This window comes from Euleptes europaea, chromosome 3, assembly GCF_029931775.1.
Source record: "Euleptes europaea isolate rEulEur1 chromosome 3, rEulEur1.hap1, whole genome shotgun sequence".
Classification (NCBI taxonomy): Eukaryota; Metazoa; Chordata; class Lepidosauria; order Squamata; family Sphaerodactylidae; genus Euleptes; species Euleptes europaea.
Genome location: NC_079314.1, coordinates 17,879,672 through 17,897,233, shown reverse-complemented (window position 1 = coordinate 17,897,233; position 17,562 = coordinate 17,879,672). Strand labels below are relative to the sequence as shown.

Sequence of the window (17,562 nt, the reverse complement as noted above, 5' to 3'; positions counted from 1 at the left end):
ACCTCTGCAGTTCTGACTTTGAAGGACCAAGGGTCTGATTCGGCATAAGGCAGCTTCATGTGTTCAACTGTCCTGCATCTTTGTTGGGGCCAGTTACGGCTTCCTAATAAGCGCGCTTGCAGCAAATCACACACGTTACGTGGTCGCTGGACTATGCTGCCTCTGTGCCCTTTGGGATTATTTTGTTTTGGACTCCTTTGGAATTATTTTGTGTGTTTTTTTGCCATTGAGTCATAGGTGACTTATGGCGACCCTGTAGGGTTTTCCAGGCAGGAGGCGTTGGGAAGTGGTTTGCCATTGCCTGCCTCTATGTCACGCCCCCAGTATTCCTTGGAGGTCTCCCATCCAAATACTTGCTAGGGTCGAGGATAAGTGTGTGTTACTGGCCTAAGGGGCCATGGCTCAGTGGCAGAGCATCTGCTTGGCATGCAGAAGGTCCAGGTTCAATCCCCAGCGTCTCTAGTTAAAGGGGCCGGGCAAGTAGATGATGTGAAAGACCTCAGCCTGAGACCCTGGAGAGCCGCTGCCAGTCTGAGTAGACAAGACTGACTTTGATGGACCAAGGGTCTGATTCAGTAGAAGGCAGCTTCATGTTTGGGGAGGGGCTGTGGCTCAGTGGTGGAGCATCTGCTTGGCATGCAGATTTAAGGAGGGAAATGGAGTTTGGGGTGCTTACTGTGATGGAAATCTTGCTTCTCTAAAGTTTTTAATGTTGCTTCTGTTGTGAGAATAAGATGTCCGTAATTGGGGAGGGGCCGTGGCTCAGTGGTGGAGCATCTGCTTGGCATGCAGAAGGTCCCAGGTTCAATCCCCGGCATTTCCAGTTAAAGGGACTAGGCAGGTAGGTGATGTGAAAGACCTCTGCCTGAGATCCTGGAGAGCCACTGCCGTCCTGAATAGACAATACTGATTTTGATGGACCGAGGGTTTGATTCAGAGTAAGGCAGCTTCATGTTTGGGGAGGGGCCATGGCTCAGTGGTGGAGCATCTGCTTGGCATGCAGAAGGTCCCAGGTTCAATCACCGGCATCTCCAGTTAAAGGGACCAGGCAAGTAGGTGATGTGAAAGACCTCTGCCTGAGACCTTGGAGAGCTGCTACCAGTCAGAGTAGACAATACTGACATTAATGGACCAAGGGTTTGGTTCGGTATCAGGCAGCTTCCTGAGTCCTGTGTTCCATGGCAGAGTAGGGATTCGAACCTGGGTCTCCCAGATCCTACTCTGAGGCCTTAACAACCCCAGCTGGCTCTCATCCTTTGGGATACAGAGCAACTGACCTGTGGCATGAGACCAAGATCCCCTTCACAGGCCCTCTGGGACTGGCATCAGCTGACTGGAGAAGAACTGCTTGTTGACCTGTCAATTCCCTCCTTCGTTTTCCAGATCTGCTTCCCATGGACTCTGAGGAGCAGAGTAGACCCCGCAGGACACCCCTTCAGCCGGTGGTGCAGCTGAAGGCCCGGAAGAGGCCGGAGAAGGTGAGGCTACAGCGAGGGGGTGGGGCAGGATCTCATCCTACAACAGCATTAAGCGGCTTCTGTATTGCAATTTTATGGTGGTTTATGGGACCTCTTGTAACAGGGCAGACGCCACCTGGGATAGACAAGGGTCCAGCCCAGGGTCCTGGTGTTAAAAGGGTTCAGGTCCTTCAGCTAGCGCTTTTGTCTTTGGACAGACGTCATGACGTGAGCCCCGTGGCGCAGAGTGGTAAGCTGCAGCACTGCAGTCCAAGCTCTGCTCACGGCCTGAGTTTGATCCCGATGGAAGTCGGTTTCAGGTAGCCTGCTCAAGGTTTACTCAGCCTTCCATCCTTCCAAGGTCGGTAAAATGAGTACCCAGTTTGCTGGGGGTAAAGTGTAGACGACTGGGGCAGGCAGTGGCAAACCACCCGGTAAACACAGTCTGCCTAGTAAACATTGTGATGTGACGTCATCCCACGGGTCAGTAATGACCAGGTGCCTGCACAGGGGACTACCTTTACCTTTTATGACTTATTTTACACCAAAGTCTGGCAGAACTCCAAAGGGAGGTTTTCCTTCAAGGCTTCTGGATGCCTTGATGTGGTTTCTAGGTTGTTCAGACTTCTATTTGGCTATTGAATTCTATCCTAAAAAAATGTATCCTGTCCTTCCTCCCAGGAGCTCAGGATTCTGCCTCGTCTGTGTTGTCCTCACAACAGTCCTGTGAGGTAGGCAGGGCTTGAGTGACTGGCCCAGTTCCAAGCATTGAACTTCATAGCATGGGGCTCTTCACAGTTTGTCTTCTGATGATTATACCATTTCTAATTAGCTTTTTTAGTTACTCTGCTCGGAGTATTGTGTCATTGTACATAAGATGACGAGCACAGGAAAAGTGGCATACAAGTGCTGACTACGAGCACAGGAAAAGTGGCATACAAGTACTGACTACGAGCGCAGGAAAATAGCATACAAGTCTTGTAGATGCAGAAATTAGGCAGAAATACCATTTCTTCACCCAACAGACTGTGAGGTCGTGTCCCTTCTGGGGGAAAAGCCACATGTTGTACCTCCTGCTTTTACTCTCTTTACAAAGAATGTTTTGCAACTATCTGTTTTTACCCAACCACCCCATCTTTCTTTCCTCTCCATCAGGATGTCTCCTCTTCTGGCACGCTCCCGTCATTCTCCAATGGCTGGAACGGGAAGCAGAAGTCCACGGATGGCGTCCACCGGCTCAGGGTGGACTTCAAGGTAAGGGGAGAGGGTTTGACTGCGAGGGAGCTGCTTCAAGCTCAATGACGTTTCCCCCCAAATAAGCTCTTTGGAAACTGGCAGGCAACTGAAGTGTTCCCCACCACTCCATACCCTTTTGGAAACTAATCAACAAGCCGCAAATGCATTTCATCTTAAATCTTGCTTAGTGCCCCCTCCCCGCTTCTAATTCATTATTAACAGCGTGTTTCAGCCTTGTCTCCCCCACCTTTGTTTTTCAAATCAGCCAAAAATTTGTTGTTGAAGTTTATAGGTTTTCTTTGGAATTTATACCATGCAATTTGTCCAACTTTGGCGTGTCGCTAAAAATATGTTGGTCCAAAGGTGGTGGTTGGGAATTGGGGTTGGAGGCGGCAGACAGGCAGCAGAAGCATATGCTGTCCTAGCTCCTGTATATTCTTTGCAAAGAATCTGCTTTCAAAAACTGGGGAGGATCCCAGAGGAGGCTTCAGAACGGGCACGCTGCAGCCAGCCAAAGAGAGGCAGTGGCCTTAGCATTGGCAGTGGACGCATCCTGTCATCCATCCTGGGGTCCTCGCCTGGTTGCAGGGACCCCGCAAAAAACCAAGCACTGTCTACTCCCCTCCTCTCCCTCAACCAGTGTCTTGCTCATAACTGTCTCTTCTCTAATGGGAAGGCAGCAGTTCAGGATTTTTCCCCCTTGAGATAATATTGGCGGATCGCCCTGCGGTCATTTGCTTGTTCCTGGAGCATGCAGCTTGGTTTTCTTGCATGAGTGACCTCAAGCTGTTTGTTCTGTGAAGTCCTTTGCCTCCTGCCTCTGTCTGTAACATGGGTTATGGCGGGGGGGGGAGGGTAGGCATGGCAAATGGGAGTGTCATCCTCCCTTTGGAATAGAGAGTTGGGCTGGGCTAGATCATCTTTGGCAGGGGTCCCCAAATAGCAATCTGGTCTTTAAATCTGCGGAGGGCACAGTGTCTGGGAGGGTTTGTGACCTACCAAGCCTCGACAGGGCATGGCTCTCCGCTCACACTGGGTGCTGCCTTTTGGAAACACTAGGAAATGAAACTGCGGAGGAGTGCTGGAATTAACCCCCTGCAGTCAGGCTGGGCTATGAGCTCAATGTAACATCGGTCAAGGCCCCACCACTCCCTCTTAATTATTTTTATTGACTTCGTTTTACCTTCCTCAATAGAGCCCCGTGGGGCAGAGTGGTAAGCTGCAGTACTGCAGTCAAAGCTCTGCTCACTACGTGAGTTCGATCTCGACGGAAGTTGGTTTCAAGTAGCTGGCTCAAGGTTGACTCAGCCTTCCATCCTTCTGAGGTCGGTAAAATGAGTACCCAGCATGCCTCTGTGCCCGGAGGCACAGAGGTTATTGCTGGGGGTATCCTGGAGACGACTGAGGCAGGCAATGGCAAACCACCCCATAAAACATAGTCTGCCTAGTAAACGTTGTGATGTGAGGTCACCCCATTGGTCAGTAACGACCCGGCGCTCGCACAGGGGGACTACCTTTACCTTTTTTCCCCTCAACGGGGACCCAAAGCAGCTTACGTGGCTCTTCATTTTATCCTCACAACATCCCTGCGAGGTAGATGAGGCCAAGTGTGTGTGTGTGTGTTTGACTGGCCCAAGGTCACCCAGGGAGCTTCCACGAGCATAGTGGGGATTTCAACCTGGGTCCTCTGCCTCGTAGTCCGGCGCTCCAGCCTCTGCATCACGCCCACTCTTCGGGGGCAGGGTCACAAGAAGCGCCGACGTTGGCTACCAAGGCCAGACGAAAGATGTGGACCCCTTCCAGCTCAGTGAATGACTGGATGCTGTTGGTGCCGAGTCCCCCTTGACAGAGCAGCCCTTCCTCTCTGGGGTGTCTTGCAGGAGGACTGTGACCTGGAGAACGTCTGGCTGATGGGCGGCCTCAGCATCCTCACCTCGGTGCCGGTCACCGCGCAGTTGGTGTGTCTCCTGTGTGCCAGCAAGGGTTTCCATCAGGTGCGTCTGAGGGGTTTGTGGGGGCGGTGCCTGAAATCGGGCACCTGGGTTCGGGCTGGGAGGGAGCAGAGTGGGATTACCCCCCCCTTCTAGGGGGCTGAAGACCGGGGATAGCTTTGTCCCTCGAATGGGGCTACGGATGTAGAAGTCAGAGGCTTCCAATTGTCAAGGCCGAAGTCGGTGGCTTTTGACAGTTCAAAGAGCCAAACGGCTTCCAAATGCAGTGCAAAGGGATCGGCAAAAGAAAGCCCATTTGCATAACGGGAAATGTAGAGCTAAACATTGCAGATGATCTGTGTATTGATTAATGATCCATAGAGTTTCTGCACTGGCATAAAATGTTTATTTGGATTCCTGGCAGCCATTGCCCTCTTTCAGTTCCCTTTCTGGAAAGCATCACTTAAGAAGCCCTTTACTCCTGTTAAAAAAAATCCTTTGCCAGCCATTCCCTTCACATGCCGGTGATTGTCTCGTTCCCACTGACCCCTCCAGCATATCGCAACGATTGCGTTTCCTTTAATAAAGAGCCACATTTGGCTTGCGGACCCCCGTCAGTGCAACCATTTCAGAGCACCTTGCTTTTGAGGGGGCTTATCCTGATGTTGACTGGGCTTTGTATTTGAGTAGGTGTTTGTTTACCGAGCAGGTCGTAATACCGCTGTCTGCTTCCTGTGCTCCGCAGCTCGTGTTCTGCCAGGTGTGTTGCGACCCTTTCCACACCTTCTGCCTGGAGGAGGACGAGCAGCCACTGCCCGAGCAAGAAGAAAGCTGGTGTTGCCGCCGCTGCAAATTCTGTCACGTCTGCGGCCGCAAGAACAAGGCGTCCAAGGCAAGGGGGCCTGTGACTCAGTGTGGGTCCTTTACAAGGCTGGTGGGGGGGTGGTTGGGGCTAGCACCACCGAGGCCATGCACTCCTAGTGATTCCGGGAGGGCACTACGCAGATGCAGAAATGTTGATACAGTTCAGTTTTTATTGCACATGGCCAATGGCCGTTGAGAGATGGATTGACTCTATAAAGGAAGCCACAGCCCTCAGTTTGCAAGATCTGAGCAAGGCTGTTAAGGACAGGACATTTTGGAAGACATTGATTCATAGGATCGTCATGAGTCGGAAGCGACTTGACGGCACTTAACACACACACACAATGGCCTTTACAGGATACAGTACAATAGCATTGGTAGTGTATAGCCAAAGGCCATTACAGTGAATCACAAACAAGATAAAACAAATTGTAACTAATAAAATCTAAAAGACTTGCACTGCACCCTTCAGATACAGCTTTCACTTGAGAGCCAGCGTGGTGTAGGGTTAAGAGCAGTGGTTTGGAGTTGTGGACTCTGATCTGGGGAACCGGGTTTGATTCTCCACTCCTCCACATGAGCTGTGGAGGCTAATCTGGTGAACTGGGTTGGTTTCCCCACTCCTCCACAGGAAGCCAACTGGGTGACCTTGGGCAAGTTACAACTCTGTTAGAGCTCTCTTGACCCCACCTACCTCACAGGGTGCCTGTTGTCGGGAGGAAAAGGGAAGGTGGTTGTAAGCCGGTTTGAGTCTCCCTTAAGTGGTAGAGAAAGTCGGCATATAAAAACCAAGTCTTCTTCTTCATCTTCTTCTCTTGGCTGTCAAGGCAAACAATAACACTCTATATGAAACAAGCGAGTCAGTATCCGGGACATGGAAAATCATCACCTCTTCTTCAGAGGAAGAGTTTAAGCCAGGGGTGTCGAACTGAACTGTTGTTGGTTTTTTTGGTCCCTCTCCTCCTCTTGCAGCAATTGCTGGAGTGTGAGCGCTGCCGGAACTGCTATCACCTGGCTTGCCTGGGGCCCAACTACCCCACGAAACCTTTCCGTAAGAGGAAGGGCTGGGTAAGTGTCAGCAAAGAGCGGGAACCGGCGGGGGGGAGGGGGGGTTGACCTTCGAGCTCCCTGGACTCGGCCGTCCCCTCCGTCCGGCCGATAACCGGTCTCCCTCTTGGGTGTTTCAGATCTGTTCGGCATGCATCCGCTGCAAGAGCTGCGGGACCGCCCCCGGGAAGAACTGGGACACCGAGTGGTCGAGCGACTACAGCTTGTGCTCCGCCTGCTCAGTGCTGTACAATAAAGGTGAGAGTGGCAGGAGTCCAAACTTGAAAATGCTTTTTGGTTGCAGGGGGGTGAGACTGTGCACAGGGGAGGGAGGTGCGTCGCTTGGACACCTGTCCACAGCCTTTTGTTAAAAAAAAGTTTTATTTCTATACACAAGTCTACGTACAAGTATTTAAACATAAACATATTACAGGTTGGCCCTGACCTGGATGGCCCAGGCTAGCCCGATCTCGTCAGATCTCAGAAGCGAAGCAGGGTCAGCCCTGGTTAGTACTTGGATGGGAGACCACCAAGGAATACCAGGGTTGCTGTGCAGAGGAAGGCACTGGCAAACCACTTCTGTTAGTCTCTTGCCATGAAAACCCCCAAAAAGGGGTCGCCATAAGTCAGCTGTGACTATACGGCACTTTACACACATGCACCTATTACAGGTTGAGTATACCTTATCCGGACATCTGATATCTGGACTGATCCAAAAAACGGGCCTTTTGAGGCACTACTCACAGGCCCTCAGTGGTGCCATTGATGGTCCCATGTACACAAAACTATTTAAAATACTGTTTTAACTTACATTCAGTCTATGTGTATAAAGTATATATAAAACATAAATGAATGTCGTGTTCAGGCTTGGGTGCCATCCCCAAGATATCTCATTATGTATATGCAAAAATTCCAAAATACTGAATGATCTGAAATACGGACCACCTCTGGTCCCAGGCAGTCCAGCTAAGGGATACTCAACTTGTATTACAGTTTATATGGAGCTTACTTTCTAAAAAATTACATTTTAGTAATTCATTTCTTTGAGTTAACGTTATTCTATCTTCTCTCTATATCAGTGGTTCCCAATCTTTTTTTGACCAGGGACCACTAGGACTTTTTTGTTCGGTGCAGGGACCCCGAGGTTCAAAATAAAAATTCTAAGAATTTGAAAATAAACTTTAATCATAACTGTTAGTTAAACATTAAACTTAGAATAATATTTGAATATATATATTTTATAATAGAGAACTTTTAATTAAAAATATTAATTTATTATGGGTTTATAACTTTGTTTCGGGGACCTTAATTTAGTTCTCGTGGACCCCTGGGGGTCCATGGATCCCCGGTAGGGAATCAGTGCTCTATATCTTCATATCGAATAACAAATTGACTATTAAACGTTTATCACCTATACCTTTGTTTTTCTGTTTTAGTTTTATTCTTATTTTTTAGCTTTCTAATTAAAAAAACCACACTATTTTTCCTTTAATTCTGAAACTGGTCTATTATGTACACAGGATGTTAATTTTGCCATGGTCGCATATTCAGATAACTTACTCATTCATTCAAATCTGGCTGTTCCTCTGCCTTCCATTTTGCTGCATATACTGCTCTTGTTGCCGTTACCATATACTTGAATAATTTGCTATTTTTTGGGAATATTACTTGGTAAAAAATTTAATAGCATACTTTTCAGATCTGTCGCAAACTTAAGTTTGGATAATGTATCATTATCCAACATTTTCTTGCTTTCTTACTTGTCCACCATGTATGATAACATGTTGCACCTTTATTCTGGCATTTGCAACACTTCCCATTGTAAACTTTGTTAGCTTTTGCTATATCTCTATGTGCGATATGTGTGTATGTAAAGTGCCATTAAGTCGCAGCCGACTTATGGCGACCTCTTTTTGGGGTTTTCATGGCAAGAGACTAACAGAGGTGGTTTGCCAGTGCCTTCCTCTGCACAGCAACCGTGGTCTTCCTTGGTGGTCTCCCATCCAAATACTAACCAGGGCCAACCCTGCTTAGCTTCTGAGATCTGACGAGATCGGGCTAGCCTGGGCCACCCAGGTCAGGGCTATGTGCGATATACGACCTGAAAAACATTTTGCACCAATTCTCTCTTAATATTTGACATTCTGTAAACTTTCCTTTACTCCAAATATCTTCCCACCGAGTCATAAGTTTGTTCCCTCCAAAGTTTTGCCTGTCAGGCCCGGCCTCTCGGCCTTAGCCTGACATCGCTCCTCACAGGCTCTTGCTCCGAGCAGGCCAGGGTTTAGCTCGGAGTCAAGGCCCTGGTCACGTGCTCCTGGTTCTCATGCCTTTGTACAGTATCTGTATCCTGCGTTCTATGCTCAGTATGGCATGCCTATCCTGTTTACCACAATCACCCCAGCTGCATAACCATGTTATGTCTGCCTACCCTGAGAAAGCTTATCATGGATTGTAGCTGCCTGTGTACCTTTGCCTCTCCATCTTTGAAGTCTGCCTTGCATTTTAACCATGTACCCTTGCCTTGATTCCTCATTAGTAGCCTTGTATGCCCAGGAGGCAGCCAGCTTCTTACTTTGTCTAATTTTGCTCCTAATGAAGCCTAAACTGCTTCAGAGCCTTTGCCTGATGGGTTTGCTTGAAGGTTGCTAAGGACAAACACCTGAGTCTGACATTGCCTCCGTTTCATCGTGCAATCTTGACTCGCTGCGCTGAACAGTAATCCAGCCCCCCTGGTGACACTGGCTCTGTTTCTCTCCCTGCCCAGGCAACTACTGCCCTATCTGCTTGCACTGCTATGAGGACAACGACTACGAGAGCAAGATGATGCAGTGCGCCAAGTGTGACCACTGGGTGCATGCCAAGTGCGAGGGCCTTTCAGGTTTGTTCCATGGCCGGGCGAGATCGTCTTGTTGCGCTGTTAACAGTTATCTATCTATGTGTATTCTGGGGGAGGGGGATTGATGCTTGGAGAGGAGAGGGGGTGGGCCGTGGCTCAGTGGCAGGTGATGCGAAAGACCTCTGCCTGAGAACCCTGGAGAGCCGCTGCCGGTCTGAGTAGACAATACTGAGAGCCAGTAGACAATACTGACTTTGATGGACCAAGGGTCTGGTTCAGTGTAAGGCAGCTTAATGTTTGGGGAGGGACAGTGGCTCAGTGGTAGAGCGTCTGCTTGGCATGCAGAAGGACCCAGGTTCAATCCCCGGCATCTCCAGCTAAAGGGACTAGGCAAGTAGTTGATGTGAAAGACCCCCTGCCTGAGACCCTGGAGAGCCGTGGCTGGTCTGAGTAGACAATACTGACTTTGAGGGACCAAGGGTCTGATTCAGTAGAAGGCAGCTTCATGCGTTCACGTTTTCATGTGAGATTCTGGCACGGTTAAGAGAGGAGGGTGTGAACGGTTGGGTGTTCAGCAGCAGTTGCATCCTGAACTCGCGTGACCTCAGAGACGCTGTTCTCCTTGCGCTAAGCCCAGGGGGTCTGCATCCTCAGCCAAATAAATGTGTCTCCGTGTGGGACCAAATATGACTCTTTTCACAAACCGAAAGAAATAGTCTATATGGGGAGGGTGGGTGGGATGCTAGAAGAACCAGGATGCGAATGCTATGGAGGGCAAAGATCTTTATGGGATTTCAGGGGCTTCTCAGAGATGCTTTCCAGAAAGGAACAGGATGGAGGAAAACAGTTGCCAGGAATCCAAGTTTGAGCCATGCTCACCTAAGTAACAGTGTGCTGGAATCATCATGCAGGTTGCTGCTGTGCATAGTTGATTTCTTGTGTTCCGCTCTCTAATAAAGGACTCACATCAACCAGTGTTTGGGCTGCAGAAAGTTGAAGGATTTATTAATATATTAATGTATATTTTTGACAAAGGGCTGTTGTCGTACTTGCTCTGTATTGAACACGTGCTCTGAACTTGGGCATCGTTTGGCTTTTGCACGGCCAAAGGTGACAGACCCAATACTTCCGTGTAGCACAGTGAGCTTGAGAAGGATGGTGCGGAGTTGTCTTCTGTTGCCCCAGAAGGTTGGACCAGAACCACCAGGTTAAAATGTTTTTGGCTAAACGTTAGGAAGAACTTCCTGACAGAGTGGTTCCTCAGTGGAACAGGAGGTGGTGGGCTGTTCTTTGGAGGTTTTCACTAGATGGCCATCTGTCAGCAGTGCTGAATCAATGAACTTGAGAAGGACGACAGGAATGGTTGCATCAGTGCTGGGCTCTCGTGGCCCTTTCTTACATGCCCAGGGAAATGCCAATCGCCACTTTGGGATAATAAAGCAATTTTCCTCCAGGCCAATTTGGCCAGGGATTCTGGAGGGTTTTTTTTTTTGGCCGTCTTCTGGGCATGGAGTAGGGGTCACTGGGGATGTGGGGAGAGGAGGTGGTTGTGAATTTCCTGCCTTGTGCAGGGGTTGGACTAGATGACCCTGGAGGTCCCTTCCAACTCTGTGATTCTGTGTGCGCTCTCGTGTGTCGGTCTTGGGCTCAGCCCGGGTGCCTCCGTTCTTCTCCCCAGACGAGGGTTACGAGATCTTGTCCAACTTGCCCGAGAGCGTCGTCTACTCCTGCCGCCCTTGCTGTGGCAGCGACAAGACCAAGTGGCGGGAGGTCCTCAACTCTGAGTTGCGCAAGGGCCTCCGGCAGGTGCTGCAAGGCCTGCTGGGCTCCAAGTTCGCTGCTCCTCTGCTGCAGTGTGCCCAGGTAGGCAACAGCCCAGGCGCCAAGATCACCTGGCATTCTATTCTCTCTCTGTCTCTCTGCTGTCAAGATTTTTGCAGTCAGATCTAATAGCGAAGCTGACTCTGAAGGGAGGTGGGTTTTGCCCCAGGGGCAGCTGCCGTGAAGCAAGTTCCCGACACAAAGTGGGGCACGCTGGGCCAAGGAATAAGGCTGCATGCAGTCATGCAAGACGTTTGTCAAGCATCGGGTTCTCTGTTTCACGCGGACACTCTTCTGACCTTCATTTTATGGGGAAGCCCAGCTTGTGGTGGTAAGCCAGGCTCAAGCACAGAAATCCACTATGGGGTTTTCAAGGCAAGAGACTAACAGAAGTGGTTTGCCAGTGCCTTCTTCTGCACAGCAACCCAGGTCTTCCTTGGTGGCCTCCCATCCAAATACTATCCAGGGCCAACCCTGCTTGGCTTCTGAGATCTGATGAGATCGGGCTATATCATTCTGCCTTTCCTCCCCAGGATCCTTTTCCCACCTCTTAATTTCGCAAGTCTTCATGTAGGGAACTCATTATTATTTGTTGTTGTTGTTGTTATTTAGGTGATGTATTACCCACTGACAGCAGCCTGTTCATCTTCGCGGCCTCCTTGCACTCCCACATGGGAACTGTGCATGCGCAGGCCAGCTGCCTGCACATGCGCAGTTCCCTTGTGTGCCTGCAAGGAGGACTATTCGATAAAAAACAGATACAGGTAAACACTGTTTTCACCTTTGTGTCTTCCTTGCAGTCCCACATGGGAACTATGCATGCGCAGGCCAGCCACCGGCGCTCGCGCAGTTCCCATGTGGGACTGCAAGGAGGACCACTCGATGAACAGCAGTTACAGGTAAGCAAGACTGTTTTCCTTACCCTTTTCTTCTGTTTGTCCCAGTGTTGCCCAGATGATGGCGTGAAGGTTCACCTCCGGCCCTGCGATCTGCGCACGGTCGGCAAGTTCTTTGACCAGGGTCACTACTCGTCTGTGGTGAGTGTCGGGGCGAAGTTCGGGGCCTGGAGCCACAGGTAGGGGAGGCAGGCCCATGGCCGCCTTGGCTGAGCTGCTTTCTCTCTTTGCAGCACAGCTTCAATGAGGACATGGTGGGCATCCTGTTGGGGCACATGGAGGAGGGCCAAGCTGGCCTTAATGCGAAGGCGTTCTACATTGAGGTACTCCGTACGGTCTCGGGTAGGGGGTTTGGGGGAATGCTGGCCTGTGTGGGGAAATACAGGCGATGTGGGGTTTGTTTGTGCATTTATCGTGCTTCGGTTTAGACCAGGATTGTTGAACATATTTGTTATGAGGGCTGGATATGACATAAATGTCACTTGGCCGGGCCATGTTTACCATAAAATTTAATGCCAGGTACCAGAGCCCCGTGGCAGAGTGATAAGCTGCAGTACTGCAGTCAAAAGCTCTGCTCACAACCTGAGTTCAATCTCGCCGGAAGTTGGTTTCAGGTAGCCAGCTCGAGGTTGACTCCACCTTCCATCCTTCCGAGGTTGGTAAAATGAGTACCCAGCTTGCTGGGGGTAAGGTGTAGATGACTGGGGAAGGCAATGGCAAGCCACCATGTAAACTCAGTCTGCCTACTAAATGTCAGGATGTGACGTCGCCCCATTATAGACGACACAGGCAAAGCCAATTAATGATGTTTTTTAACTTTATTTTTTTATTTAAAATATAAACATGCTTAACACAACAACACTCTTACAGTATCTTCTTCTCGCTCAGAGGGAGAAGGGCATCTTCATTATGGGTGTTTCCTTTTCCTCTTATCTCGGGAGGCAGGAACCAAATATTTAAATTTTTCTGACCTCTGAGGGTAAACGCCCCCTTGTGATCAGTTCTATTTCCTGCCTTGAACGGGAGAGCAGCCTTCTAGCAGCTCTCTGCTACAGAAATAATAGAGAAACCTTAACCTTACTTATTAGACCTAAAAATATTCTTATTTTAACAAACCTAAACTTAACCTAACTAATCTACTACTCAATTCTATTTACTGTCTTAATTTTCTGCCTATTCTCCTCAGAAGGGTCTTTTCCCGCCAAAAAATAAAAATAAAAAATGGCGGATCGGCATCAGGACAGCTATATAGCGCCTGCCAATTTAGACCCTAGCCTGCTAGTGGCCTTACCACTACAATTAGATGAACCCTTGGACAGTCACTCTGGTGACCTGAGGACCAAAACTCAAAAGGGAAAGGCAAAAGCGGCAAGAACGGCGCAGGCAAGTACAAACGGCTTGGCTCGACCGCTAACAAGCGCGCCAAATGCCTGCTGCAAAACGCACGCTGCTCTGCCGCGCCTGAAAGACGCGACTGCCAGATCGCAACAGAAAGCGGCCGGGAGAAAACAGCGGCGGTAGCCGCTCCTCCCACACAGCATGAACGGGGGAAATGAAGGAGGCTGGCGGCTCGCCTTTTTGCCTCGCCCGCCGTGCTCCGTCCTTAGGCGGCTCGCCTATTGTTATTCAAGGACGGGAAGCAGCGGGAAGCAGCCAGGAGAACACAGCGGCTATAGCCACTTCTCCCACACTGCACAAACGGGGAAAATGAAGGAGGCTGGCGGCTCGCCTTTTTGCCTCGCAATGCTCCGTCCTCAGGCGGCTCGCCTATTATTATTCAAGGACGGGAAGCATCAACGGAGACATCGACTGCCGGTAAGGTGACTTCGCCCCCCCCCCTCATAGATGCAGCCTGTTTTACTCCTGTAAGAGCAGAGCTCTCCGCCCTGATTAAAAACGCCTTCTCAGATGGCTTAAGGGCAGTACAACCTCCTTATCCTGCCCCATCCATACAGGGATCGTAGGGATCACACCCTCCAGCACCACAAACAGTAATCTGATTGCTAAAAGGGCAGAATATCAGCCAAAGCAGGGGAACGACTGTGGCTCAGTGGCAGAGCGTCGGATTGGCATGCAGAGGGCCAATTCTGGTAGTAGGTGATGTGGAAGACCTCTGCCTGAGATCCTGGTGAGCCAATCACCAGTCCAAGTAGTACCAAGAGAGTACGTGCTGGCCAGCCTAAGCAGCGCTGAAAGCTAATTCACGGTTACAAAATTGCCAATTGGTACCCAGACTGTCTATAGTATTTAACGCAGAAGATTTCCTTCTGCATTGGCATAAAAACCTAGCTACTCTTGATCTCTCAGAGGACTCAGAGTGGGAGAAAAGACTCCAGATAGGTTTGTGCCAGCGCTTGATTATTTCTAACTCTGTTGAAAGCAGAGCGGGAGAAACCAATGGCACCCATACAATGCTCCACAGCCTCTAGGAAGCCTTTATAGTTGGTTTATCGGTGCTTCTAAAATTCTAAAAGTGCCTTCAGTAGAATCACCTGTCACTGCCTTCACTCCTTCAACCTTGTTACATGGCCTTGCCATGATTAGGGACCCTACAGATAGGAAGGCAGAGTTAGCAGGCATAAATGCTCAGAGGCCTTGGCACTCACTATCAAGCGCTTCTATCACATCTGCCCTAGTATACAGAGCGGCAATAATTTGGACTAGGAAGTTATATCAACTTTTTCCACAGGAAGAAAGAAACGCCTTTACAGGAGTACCCATGTTTTTTGAGAGTGGTATTCTTTCTAACTGATTCGAACTTCGATACCATGCCATATGCAGCTAGGACACTAGCCGCAGCATCAGATGCCAGAAGGGCATCCATGTTTTTTTGAGAGTGGTATCCTTCCAGCTGATTCTACCTTAGATACCATGTCATCCATGTTTTCGAGAGTGGTATTCTTTCTAGCTGATTCCTCCTTAGATAACATGTCATATGCAGCTAGAACACTAGCCACAGCCTCAGCTGCCAGAAAGGCTCTCTGGGTACGCCCCTGGCAAGCGGAGTATATAGATCAAAATTGGTTATTATGGGCTTCCTGTATCAGGGAAAGACCTTGCTTGGAGACAATTTGGTCCCCATATCAGTGGAGACCAAAGACAAGTTTCTACGCAAGGAATCCAAGGGATCACTCCCTCTATGTCCTTTCGTGCATACCACATATTTCAAAGATACAGACCTGATCAACCTAGAAACCACCGGAACCAGAATCGCAGCTCCTTTAGTAAAGGAGGACGATTCAATAAATCTCCAAAATCCTCCACCTTCCAGGGCAATAAAGGGGATAAACCCGACCGCCCAACCAAACAGTGACGCCAGCCACCAGTCAGTGGAAGGCAGGCTCAGCCTATTACACCGTCAGTGGTCACCTCCCAACCAGGCCTCTGGGTCACAAACATTATCTCACAAGGCTATCAGATAGAGTTTTTCTTACACTCCTTCACATCGACTAGTAATATCTCCAACATTCCCCCCCCCCCAAAAAAAAAAAATCCATAGAACTTCAGAGGCCTCTTGGACATCAAGGCGATGGAGCCAGTCTCACCATTAGAGCATACATTGGGAGTCTATTCAGTATTCTTTACTGTTCCCAACAAAGGCGGCGGATGGAAAGCCATCCTAGACCTCAAGTTTCTGAACAGATTATCCCATTAAAGCGCTTCAGGATGGAGACACTAAAGTCAGTCACACAGGTCCTCAGGGAAAAGCATTTTCTTACATTCTAATACACCCGGCACATTGTTGTTTCCTTCGGTTCCCATACAAGGGACACCTCTTCCAATTCAGGGCCTTACGATTCGGGTTATCATCGCCCCTCCTCGAGTATTCACCAAAGTTCTGGACACACCAGTCACATCTCTGCGCGAGGAGGGCGTGAGAATGCACCCTTCTCAGACGACATTCTGATTTGCGCAAGCTCAAACTAGCAGAGCATAGATCATTCAGAGAGAGTTCTAAAGAGGTTAACAGAACACTGGTCATAATCAACTTCAGAAAGACCCACTTAGTTCCATCCCAACGATTGAGAGAGATGGGGGATGGACATAGACACACTGACAAACTCCTTATACCTTCCAGTGGACAAAAATCCACAACATTTCATCTCTAGCAAAGAAAGCGATTAATTCCCGGTCGCCTTCTCTAATGTCCCTGACCAAACTGAAGGGTCACATGTCTGCATGCATTCCCGCAGTTCAAGGGGCACGCTTACGAGCAAGACCTCTTCAATGGTTCTTAAGGCCGTACCAAAGAGACATACCAAGGAAGAAGTGACAGAAATCTCATCCTGACCGATGAAGTCAGATCAAGACTAGTATGATGGTTTCAGTCTCAGAATTTGACGAAAGGAAGTTGGTATCTCCGTCCAACACCAATTCAAATCTTCACGGACGCGTGTCTATCAGGTTGGGAAGCCACACTCAAGGGACAATGGCTCAAGCAACATGGACTATCAAGAACAGAATCTTCACATCAGTGCCCTAGAAATCAGGACGATCCTCAGAAGCGACTACATTTTTCCTTGGGCCGAGTCCAACCTCTCATCAAAATCAGCAGAACATATTCAGGGCACAGTCAACATACAAGCAGACTGGCTCAGCAGACAGGACATCAGCGAGGCAGAATGGTCTCTACATCCAGAGGTCTTTCAACTTATTACTCAGAGATTCGGCACGCCACAGATTCATCTGTTTGCATCCAGCATCATCCACCAGCTGCCAAGGTACTATTCCATGTACCGTCAACAGGGGGCGGAACAAATGGACCTCTTAATGTCACCAGGGCCACACGACCTACTGTACGGGTCCCCCCCTCCCTCCAAGGGTATTGAGAAAGGTACGACTTCAAAAAGCATCAGTCAGATTCATAGCTCCATATTGGCTGCGATGACCGTGGTTCCCATCTATAATTCAGATGTCCATACAGAACCATTGGAGACTTCCAGACAGACAAGATCTCCCTCTACAAGACCCAATATGCCATCCCAATCCAGGGTGGTACAAACTGACCGCACGGGCACTGAAAGGAGATGACTTATAGCCCTAGGTTATAGCCCGGTGGCCGTCACTACCATATTGACAACAAGGAAGCCATCAGGAGGGACAGAGCTTAGGGCTAGCTACCTGCACTCTACAAAGGCAACTGGCATCTATAGCTACCATAGTACCCAAGGTATCTGGATACCGCTTAACCAAACACCATCACATAAAAGCCTTTTTAAGGGGCGTCAGTTATTTAGCTCCTCCTGTTAGACACAGGTTCACAACTAGAGCCTGCACACAGCTTTGACAGCACTCACACAACTACCATTCGAACCAATCACTGAGATAGGACAAAATGTAGCTGCAAGTTTCACAGGGAGCAGGACATAGTGCTTACATCTTCTGCACTAACCCCAAGAATCCTAAGGAGAAGGCCTGGCACTAGCTAGACCTAAGAAGGGCACTACCTGTTTACATTTATCTTACTAAAA

General features: G+C 49.2%; 1 protein-coding gene across 1 annotated transcript in view; it reads left to right on the top strand.

Annotated features, from left to right (window-relative positions):
* The window catches only part of KMT2B (lysine methyltransferase 2B), a 58,740-nt gene that overhangs the window by 18,022 nt on the left and 23,156 nt on the right, over positions 1-17,562 (top strand). Inside the window, exons 7-16 of the mRNA XM_056846858.1 lie at positions 1,384-1,478; positions 2,613-2,711; positions 4,574-4,687; positions 5,370-5,516; positions 6,461-6,556; positions 6,676-6,793; positions 9,303-9,416; positions 11,053-11,237; positions 12,140-12,232; positions 12,325-12,414. Coding sequence (XP_056702836.1) covers positions 1,384-1,478; positions 2,613-2,711; positions 4,574-4,687; positions 5,370-5,516; positions 6,461-6,556; positions 6,676-6,793; positions 9,303-9,416; positions 11,053-11,237; positions 12,140-12,232; positions 12,325-12,414 — 1,151 coding nt within the window. The remainder of the gene's footprint in view (positions 1-1,383; positions 1,479-2,612; positions 2,712-4,573; positions 4,688-5,369; positions 5,517-6,460; positions 6,557-6,675; positions 6,794-9,302; positions 9,417-11,052; positions 11,238-12,139; positions 12,233-12,324; positions 12,415-17,562) is intronic.